The following is an 11,041-nucleotide window of genomic DNA, read 5'->3' as shown; positions in this document are numbered from 1 at the left end:
TTGTTTAGTGTATTGTGTGTTGCACACATTTTACTGTAAAACTACTGAAATGTGCAACTCTTTAAGCCTTCAAAGAATTTATAATCATAAAATCAATTCATATTGATTTTATAAATCAATACATACATGCATAGACATAGAAATAGTTCTCTCTCTATAAAATATACACAGTCTGCTCCCTGAAAAGAGAATTTCAGGTATTTCAGAAGAACAGTTAACATTAAAACAATCTGTTGAGTATAAAGAGTGTTGAATAATTGCACATGCAGTGTTGATGGCTGCCCATCGGGTCCTTTAAATACTCGAAAAAGTATATTTAACAAAAAAAGAAAAAGACAAAGACAAAAAAAGAAAAGTTGTTTTTAGTTTTTGTATTAAATATATAGATATATTTTTATACTTTAATGTTTATAGTACATATATATATAGATAGATAGATATTTTTAATTATTTATTTATTTATTTTTAATGGTTTTAAATAACCTTTTGTGGAATGGAAAGGTTCAGTTGATGTTACAGGTTCTTCACGGAACCATAAAAGACACCAAATTGGAGCCTTTATTTTTAATAGTGTATTGTATGTATTGTAGTTATTTAATGCAACAGTTGTGATGGCAGCATATAACAACAATGCAAATGTAAAAATCACACTCTCACAACATTATTTTGGGGTGATATATATTTCATTTTGTTTACAAATAACATCTATCATTGCTTCAAATATTACATTAGCCATATCTTTTTTTCATAGCTGAAATAAATATATTGCACTTAAAAAAGGCATCAAAACAAAAACCGTCAGACGTCTCTTTATGAGTAGGATACAGCTGACTTAGAAATACACACAAACAAACAAACAAACAAAAAAGGCATAAAGAAAAAACATTTGCTAATATATTGCAACATACATACTAGACTGTTCATAAATCAAAGGCTTGAAATGGTGGGCACATTTTTTATCAGCTTTACCTCAGACATCACATTCAATCTGAACCATGGAAATGCACAGACTGACTGAATATTTTGTGTGGCTCTGTTTGTGTATTTATGCTTGTCTGTTCTGTTCAGATTTGAAGGATGCATAAAAAAGGCAGAATCATTAACTTCCTCACACACACTCTCACACACACACTCCAGTCTTCATCTGGCTATTACAGCAAGCGCTGTTTCTCTGTGATTTGGTTACAGGATGCTGATGAATTGTTGTCGATGTGACTATACAAATAGGAACACTTCAGCCACAAATCACCCAATTTCCCTCATTCCCCTGAGGAAGACGAGCCTATTATTTAAAAGTTAGCCCATTATTTACAGGTGTAGACTTCCTGTAAGCTGGCTGTCGACAAGAGTGGCTACAGATCAGTTTCTGGGGCTGGAAAGAAATATTAGCCAGCTACAAAACAGCAACCTGTCCATTTTTTGTGGTTCCAACATGTAGAAATGGCCTCACGGTGTCCACAGGTTCATATAAGTTGCAGTTCACCCTCGTCACACTGTCGTGATTTAGTTTTTCTCGCTGAAGGCCGACTAAACAGTTTAAGTTCCCATTGACTTCCATTGACAAAAAAATATATAATGGAACTCAATGGAATCCGAAACTGTTTGGTTACCTACATTCTTCAAAATATCTTTTTTGTGACTAATGAGGGTGAGTAAATGATGACAGAACTTCCGTTTCCTTGAAGAACTGTCTCTTTAAATATAAAACAAAATGAAATGCCTTAAACAGATTTTACAGAAAATAAACGTATCTGACCAGAAAGATAAAACCAGCTTGTCCAGCATGTACACATGTATACTGTTTCCATCCAGTATTGCGGTTTTCAAACAGCACAGCGCCCTCTAGTGTTGACATTTTGAACACAAGGGCTGAGTGGTTGGCAGCTCCACAGATACTGTATCATATCATTATGAGGCGATGGATCAGAATGGTGAATGAGAAACAGCAGTAGTCCAGTGTTACGTTCAGTGAGTTATGTTCTCTCTCATTTGGCTCTGGGTGGCAATAAAGGCATGAGATGAATGATTAAAGAGATAGTTCACTCAAAAATGAAAATTCTGTCATCATTTATTCACCCTTATGTCATTCCAAACCTGTATGAGTTTCTATCCTAGAAAATATTTTGAAGATAGTTGGCTCTCATTCACTTGCAAAACACAAAAGAATATATTTTGACAAAATTTGCCGCCTAAACCCTCTCGGTTCCCATTTACTTTTAGAACACAAAAGAAGATATCTTGACGAAATTTGGCACCTAAACTCTTTCGGTTCCTATTCACTCCAAGAACATGAAAGAAGATGAACACAAAAGACATTGTGACGAAATTTGACGCCTAAACACTCTTGGTTCCCATTTACTTTTAAAACACAAAAGAAGATATTTTGACGACATTTGGGACCTAAACTCTTTCGGATCCCATTTACTTCTAGAACATGATAGAAGATGAACACGAAAGAAGATACTGTGACGAAATTTGGCGCCTAAACACTTTCAGTTCTCACTTCTAGAACACAAAAGAAGATATTTTGATGAATTTTGGCACCTAAATGCTTTGGGTTCCCGTTCAATTCTAAGACATGAACAAAGATATTTTGACCAAATTTGGTGCTTAAACACCTTCGGTTCCCATTTACTTTTAGAACACAAAAGAAGATAATTTTGACGACATTTGGCACCTAAACTCTTTCGGTTCCTGTTCACTTCTAGAACACAAACAAAGATATTTTGACGAAACTTGGCGCCTAAACACTTTCAGTTCCCATTTACTTCTAGAACGCGAACGAAGAAATTTCGATGAATTTAGTACACGAAAGAAGATATTTACTTCTAGAACACAAAAGAAGATAGTTTGAAAAATGTTGATAACCAAAACAGTTTCAGTTCAGTTCAGTTCAGTTTTTTTCATTATATAGACCAGACTATTTGGGTATCAATCTTCAAAATATCTTCTTTCATGTTCCTTTGAAGAAGGAAACACATACAGGTTTGGAACACTCATGGAACATGAGGGTGATTAAATAATGTCAGAATTTTCATTTTTTAAGATGAACTATCCCTTTAAAGGTAGCATTAACACATCTGCAGATGAAGACGGATCTCTGAGTCTCTTATCAACACTAAAAACTCATGCTTGAAGTTCTGTTTTACAAGAATCCGTGTCCGTTCGCTTTTTCTCCAGCACAACTGCACGAAGCAGCACGTCCGGGTCGTTAGTCAATGTTATTTACATGTGGTTCTTCCTTTCGTGTAAGCATGTGTATGGGTGCCGTATGTCTTCGCATGCCGGTGATAGGGAAATCTTATCATTCCTGAAGTGGCAGGAATCATACAAACGGGGTCATGACTGTGGAAGAATGGCGCAGTCCCTGGATGGCGGCGTAGGGCCCTTGCTGGAAATAGTGGTGGTAGCGTGGCATGTGGAAGGAGGGGAAGGTCGGCCCGCTGCCCTGCATGGAGCCGGCCAGGGCAGATGGGGTGAGAGGCATGCCTAGACGACTGTAAGGGGGTAGAGAGCCCTGGATGGGGTGGGGAAGAGGACTGGCCAGGGACGCTGTGCTGGTTCCGATGGCAGACAGAGACTGAGGATGCTGAAAGCCGGAGAAGCCAGATGTGGTGGTGACCCAGGAGCTGAGGGAGAGGTTGTCCGATGCGGTGAATGCTGAACCTGCAGGGAAAGAATTGAATGCATTATTTGCACCATAAAATAAGCACATTTGCACTTCAATGTATAAAACATTAGTGATTTGTACAGAAAAAGACTTTACAATAAAAACCTGTTAACTGATACCTTACAATCTTAAAAATTAAGGTTCCAAAAGATTCCACAGAACCATTCTTCGTTCCCTAAAGAACCTTTGAGTAAACAGTTCTTTAAAAAAACGTTTTTTTCTTAGCATGAAGAACATTTTAAAAATCAAAAGCACATTTTCCGCTATCAAGAACCTTTTGTGGAATGAAGAGGTTCCAAGATTCTTAATGGAACTACAGATGCCAATAAATAATATATTTTTGTAATCAAAATGACATGAAATTTACTTTTTAGGGTAAATAGAAACATGACATATGATTGCATTGATTTTGCATTTTAAGTCATGTGTGTTACCCTGAAGGTTCTTCATCTTTTTGTGTACCTTTAAATGTGCAGAAATAGTGCTGAGGTCCAAATGAACATATACTTAAGTATATTTGATTGTGCTAAAGTGAAACTACTGCAAGTATACACTACCAGTCAAAAGTTTTTGAACAGTAAGATTTTTAATAATTTAAAGAAGTCTCTTCTACTCACCAAGCCTGCATTTATCCAAAGTCCAGCAAAAACAGTAAAATTGAAATATTTTTACTATTTAAAATACTTGTTTTCTATTTGAATGTATTATAAAATGTCATTTATTCCTGTGATTTAAAAAAAACAGATTTTAAGCTTTTGAATGGTATAGTGTATAATGTTACAGCAAAAATTTACTCAATTGTTTTAAATATTATTAATAATAATAATAACAATAATAAATGTTTTTGAGCAGCAAATCAGAATATTAAAAAATGATTAGTGGATCATGTGACTGGAGTAATGAATCTAAAAATTCAGCTTTGAAATCAAAGGAATAAATTACATTTTAAAATATATTCAAATTGAAAACAGTTATTTTAAATAGTTTTTGCTGTACTTTGGCTCAAATAAATGCAGGCTTGGTGAGCAAAAGAGACTTCTTAAAAAATTCTTTAAAATCTTACTGTTCAAAAACTTTTGGCTGGTAGTGTACTTCAGGTAAACTTTAAATCATACAATAACAGTGATACTAAAACACATTTTTGGCATAATATTAAGAAATGTGCATTGTGCAATAAAAAATACTCCAAATAAAGTTTAATTATAATTTTATATCAACAAGTCTTAAGTCTATGTCATTGTTGTATTAAATAAAATGTATTAATGGATTTGAAGTATACTTAGTATGAAATAAATGTATTTTAAATAAATTATAGCATAGGATTTTTTTAACTACAGTTATTATATAGGTTATCACTACATTTGCATTTTTAGTTACAAAGCTAATTTTGGTAGTTTAAATAAATTGATATAATAAGATTACACCATTTTGTAAAAACTATACAGTCAGCCTGGAACTATACAGTCACTGTATTTTTTCTTTCTTGCTTTCACAGCTGCTTGTTTTAGGCAAAAAAGTAAATTTAACAATATTTTTACAGTATAATTTTCTCTTACCTCTACTGTGTGCTGAGTGGCCATCTTCACCCAAGGTTTCCTCATCACCAGCATAAGTCCGAATGGGCGACCGGGCGTAAGAGTGCTTGTGGATCAAGCTCTCAACACTTTCCCTACAGCAAAAACCAAAAGACAATAGCCCAAAATATATCTCTATATCCACAACCACTTACACAAACATTGGACCCTACTGACTTTCATTACATGTACAGAAGAAATACAGTCTTACAGGTTTGAAATAACATGAGGCTGAGTAAATGATGCCAGAATTTTCACTTGTATATTTTGTGATATTTTTTTTTATGTTTTTGCCTTTTTATTTCAGTTTTGGTTATATGATAACACATCAAGGTAAACTAAAGTAAAGTAAGTGAAGAACTTTTTTTTACTATTCTAACTTTTTAAACCATACATGATGGTGTAAATATGTCCATTTCATGGTACAAATTGTGTGTTCAACAGATCAGACGGCTCATACAAGCTTAAACAACAAGCGCATAAAAATATGTTAACACACAGCAAGTGCGTAGAGAGAAGCGTGTCTGCTAGGCTTGCAGTAAGTGCATTAGCTCCTGTTAGATTAGACTCCTCAGACAGGCCGAGATGGTCTGCATCACAAGAGCCATGCGTCCACATTAGCCTCCCAATTAGGTTAGGAAAGTGCAATATCTGTCAGCAGCGCAATACAAATATGTGTGTTTTTATCTGCGATGCGCTCCCGAGGAGAGGGGCCTCGCAGCCCTACAACTTGGGTGGCTGTTTTCAATCAGTCACGGGGCCCAATTGAATTACGCTGTGTTTTAGTGCAGTGCCCGACTCCAGACTAATGCGATTTCTGCAGCTCCCTGAAGATCAATTGATCAGATCTAATTCACAGCCCTTCCAAAGAGAAAAAGAAATAGAGAGACGGAGAAAGAGAGAGAGAGAGAGAGAGAGCAGGATGCATTTTTGTGTGGTATTTTTGGAAGTCATTGACTTTCGCTTGTTCTTTCGTTGGGGGCTCAAATGGAACTTGCTGGCAAATGTTTAACTGGAATGCTAATTTGAGAGTACATTGCCAAAATCGGCCATTTCCAGCATTTCTAGCTTTATCAAATTATTTTTGGTTCATTCAATCACTTTTCTTGTGAATCTTGGGTTAGAATGACCATTTTTCTTGTGCATTTTCATGTAGTATACATACGTATATCGTAAATTGACGTAATTAAAATATATGATATTTTGAGAACATATAACACATTCACAGGTTGGCAAAATTCATGCATATACATATATTAAATATATATTAAAAAATATAATATGAAAAGTAATTTTAAATCTAGTTTTGTTCATGAAAAAAAATATTTTGATTGATTCAGTGATATTAATATATATATTTTTAACCTTTTTTGTTATGATAATATTTTTAATTAATAATAATTATTAACTAGCCACATAAAGTGTGCACACTTGTAAGTTAATGTTTTTTTTCTCCAGCTTTCATTGAACTATTCCGCCCACACATGTCTAGGTCTAATGAGACTCTAATGAAAAGCCACTTGTGCACTTGTTAATGAGTTTGGCTGAACGTTCCCCACCACACACGCGTTTCACTCCCCAGAGCAGCTGCTCCTCCCTCTGCAATCAGTCACTGCTCTGAACACGGGTCAGAAATCAACACGCGGGTAGCAGCAGAATTCCTCATACCTCTCAATATCCGTGAGTCTGGAGGAGTCTCTGAAGCCTTTGGCAAAAGGGTTGCTGTCAATCTTCAGTTTGGTTATCTGTAGTGAAAATAGGAAACGACCAAATTAATCCAGCAGTTCTATTCCTCTCCCACATGATTTCATGAGCATTAAATTAAACATAAGGCATAAACATAAACTGTTCTACTAAAACTGAATCAATATTTGCCAAAATATACTCAGTTATTTTTTTTTTATATTCAAAATAGGTTTATAATTTACAGCGGAACAGCTTTAATAGCCAGTGGAGGAAATACATACTCAAAACAAACATTTAGACAAAAAATATAGCTACACTGGCTTTTCCAGCTGGCTTGCAAAGGAATTAAAAAACTGGTTGATTTGTACTCACCAGCTGGTTCTGGTAAGCAGTGACTGCAGTGAAAACTGTCTCAGTGAAGACAAATGTACGAAACTCCTCAGACTTTAGATTAAGAAGTGACGCTGTGTGATCTTTCTTCTTGATGATATGAACTCGGGGTTGGTACTTGTGCATGGAGTTCAGGATGATCTGTTGAAGAAAGTAGAATTTATGTTTTCTATTTATATTTTATTATTATTTTTAAGTATATTTTTTTATTATATTACATTTTTTATATTCATATAATTTATATAATTAATTATTTATAGAATATATGTGTTGCAGGAAAACTATAAATAAATTACTGAAAAGTTTTTTATTATTATTATTATTATTATTATTATTATTATTATAATTACTGGACCCAGGGCTAGGCTCTATGTTTTTTTTGTTTTTTTTTCATCGTGTGTTATTATATATATTACTGCAGGCATTGCTATTTAGTTACTATATTATATTACTATTTACTAATTACATTTTATCGTCAGTCTACTTTTCCTTTAAATATGCTGTGTTGTATATCCAAACAGGCTATTTGAAAATATCATACTTAAAATAACATCGTCATATTTTTTAAAAACACAAAAGAAAGAACTGGTCTTCACAGTCACTTTTTTTTTTTTATAAAGCAAATTGTGTTTACCAATACAAATACAGTTTTTTTTATTTTCATAAAATCATTAGCTTATGATTAATACACGTTGACATACACAGAATAAAATGTAAAGCCGCAATTGCACAATGATTTAAAATATAGCCTTCTGCTTACGTGTCCGTGCTGGTCCAGTTCGTTGTTTGTAAGCTTCACTTTTTCGAAAGAAACCATTTGTTTCAATAACTGTTCTCCCGTAAACGGCGAATCTGGATGCACGTACAACCTGTAAAAAAAAACAAACAAAAAATATTCTTGCGGTCGATCCGTTTGGATATATGCGCATTATTCGATTTCTATTTACATTGTAGGCTGTCCTTATGATTTGCCTACATTTGACAACATTTTTATTTGGATTTGAAATGACTATAAATGACTATAGGTAAATAGGTAAATAGATGCTTATTTAAGTATTATAGGTAAATAGATGCTTATTTAAGTTTAAAAAACATGAAATTATAGAACGTGCGAAATTCAAATCGAATTACCGCATCAGCTATGTAAGGCTATCTAAAATAATATGTTTTATAACTATTTATTCCCTTTTTTAGTTACACCGGCTGTTCATATTTTGTTGATGATTTAACAGATTTTTTACGTTGTCAAAAATGGCAAAACAATGCATAGCCTACAGGTAATATGAAAAGTTTCTTACCTAGCAGGTAAAGGTGGATCTGCCTTTCCCGCCACAAGCCATGAGGATCTATGATAGGCGTATCGATATCTCTTATTGTCCACCGGAACGATGTCCATTAGTACGATATATTTGGCGTCCGGATCCACTCCGGAAAATGACACACGAATTGTCGGAAACATTCGTCTGTTGAAACAGCATAATGAGCGCAAGTGGCATTTACGGGAGTAAACATTTTTGGTGTGTGAATAGGCCTGTGAAGGTTCAAATATGTAAAACAATCGAGCTGAAGTAGCCTATTTTAACATATTTACATATTTAAAACCATGGCTACTCACAACTGTCCTCTAAAAATATAGGCCTGCTAAATGAGTCTACTAAACAAATTCGTATTCTGGTTTTAAATATATGAAAGGTAAAATAATGTAAGCTTACCTTCCGGATTTTGTGATGATCATTTCCGTGCCGAGTTCATGGAACTTGTCCCACAGTTCTTTCGTTTCTAGGCTGCAGGAAATCTTGGCCATCTCCTCGCTGGGCACGCCGGGGGTCGTAGGAATGAGCGGCTCGGTACATAACGGAGCGCCGCTGCAGCCGCCGCCGCTGCTGCTGCTGCTGCTGCTGAAGTCGCCGTGGGTTTCCAGCGAAGGCAGGTCGGAGAGGTTTGGATGGCACGACGACTTCTCCACGAATTGTTCTACAATTAAAAACAAAACACTGAATTATGAAATACATATGTACACAAATATATTGCAGTTAAATAAATGTTAAATAATGCCTGGAACAAGTACGCAGAATTTTATTAGCATAATTCTAATAATTAATAATTTCACAGTTATACAGAGGAACAAAATACCATTTACATTATTCGCTTTAACATTGTATATTCGTTTTTTTGTTTAATTATTACGAGCCTATATGAAATGTAAAAATAAATAAATGCATGTAGAAACAATTTACACTGCTATTCTTTATAGATACAAAACAAACAAATCAATAAAATAATTAGTTTTATGTGTTTGAATATTTATTAACGCATTAGTATTTTTATTTTCTTTTTTTACATTGTAATTAATTTTGCCTTGAATTTAATATTACAAACTGCATAGAAGCACCAAAAATACTCCAATGCAATAGGCATGAAACCCACAACTATTATTGTTTTTAAATATTCCAGTTACTGCTTAGACGTCACTCTTTTTTTATATTGCAAATGTAAATAAATGGTTTGTCGTTTGTTAGTTTACCTCTAAAATTAAATCTCGATTTGCCAGGCAAGTGTACGAAATCTTAACAAAACAGCACAATTAGCCAAATGCATAATTTGACTTTTTGATGTAAGGTTTCCTCAAATATATATCTTAAAACGGTTTAAAAATAGAATTACTCCTCATACTGACAGGTCACAATTTTGCCCCGTTTCCTTGGGATATTTAAATTTTTACAAAAGCAGATGCACATGCAATTGTGTAACCCACTGGAAAACTATGCAACTATTTAAATACTATTTTACTATTTTATAATAGGCTATTTTCCATTATGTAAAACTGCTGTAGTTTGACACTGGTATCACCGTACGTCTCACGTGCAGACTCGTGTCACTGTAACAAAACCCAAAAAACACACTCAAAACTCGTTAGAGACTCAGATCTGCTCTTACCCAGCGGCTTGATGGTATTTTCCTCCGACTCCTTGTCCTTCGATTTCCCACTTGACATGAGTGCGGCTATGGAGAAAGCATTCGCCCTCGAAGAGAGCTGAGGCTTTGGGGAAGAGGTGTACTCCATGATGCGAGTGCTCAAAACTATTCTCGGCAGCACAAAAAGCCCCGAAACGACTTTCAATTGCAAGATGATATTTAAGTCAGGACTAAGAAGATCGCAGTCTACAGGCTGTTGCGAGTGCTACTTCCAAATCGGTTGGGACATTGTGCGTCTTGCTCCAGTCACCCTCTAGTTCTCTTGCACAAGCAAGGTTTTCATTGTAAGTGTTGGGACACTTGCAGTCTCCTTAATTTCACTAGCCCCTCCGTCGTACACAACCACGACCAATCGTTGTGTTGCTTCTAGATCATTGGCTCTTCAACACCTCCACTGTAAGCGGTCAGAGTATTTACAAACTACTACGGTGACGGCTGAGCTCATGCATATTAATTAATTCTCGTGACGTCGACTTTCCTGATTTGTCGAATGTTTGACGCTTGTGAGCGGGCGTCAGGGAGCTGGCGAATCATAACGAATACATTTTTGATAAAGGCGTGGCTTATTAATATTTATTAACTTTTGCAACCTCATGCAACGTCAGAACGACGTTTTAATATTCATGAGATCGCACAAAGTGATTTCAAATACTGAGCGCTGCGTGGACCTGAGAAAGCTGTCAAAATGCTAAATAAACTTCATCAGTGTTTAACACGTCACATCTGTCTACACTAAAACGCCGGT

General features: G+C 35.1%; 1 protein-coding gene across 2 annotated transcripts; it reads right to left on the bottom strand.

Moving 5' to 3' along the window:
- Positions 1-92: 92 nt before the first annotated feature.
- On the bottom strand, positions 93-10,654 carry tbx20 (T-box transcription factor 20). Of its 2 annotated transcripts, none has more exons than XM_051130441.1 (8): positions 10,258-10,654; positions 9,033-9,294; positions 8,619-8,783; positions 8,081-8,189; positions 7,303-7,461; positions 6,913-6,989; positions 5,227-5,339; positions 93-3,666 (listed from the first exon to the last, which is right to left on the bottom strand). In XM_051130441.1, the coding sequence occupies exons 1-8, from the start codon at positions 10,382-10,384 to the stop codon at positions 3,326-3,328; spliced, it is 1,353 nt and encodes a 450-aa protein (XP_050986398.1). In that variant the 5' UTR covers positions 10,385-10,654; the 3' UTR covers positions 93-3,325. The 2 variants fall into 2 exon arrangements, with proteins under 2 accessions (XP_050986398.1, XP_050986397.1); XM_051130440.1 differs by having other exon boundaries at positions 5,227-5,343; positions 6,914-6,989.
- Between the last annotated feature and the right edge of the window lie 387 nt (positions 10,655-11,041).

Source organism: Labeo rohita, chromosome 16 (assembly GCF_022985175.1).
Source record: "Labeo rohita strain BAU-BD-2019 chromosome 16, IGBB_LRoh.1.0, whole genome shotgun sequence".
NCBI lineage: Eukaryota > Metazoa > Chordata > Actinopteri > Cypriniformes > Cyprinidae > Labeo > Labeo rohita.
Note: the sequence above shows the minus strand (reverse complement) of the source record. Positions and strands in the feature narration are given on the sequence as shown.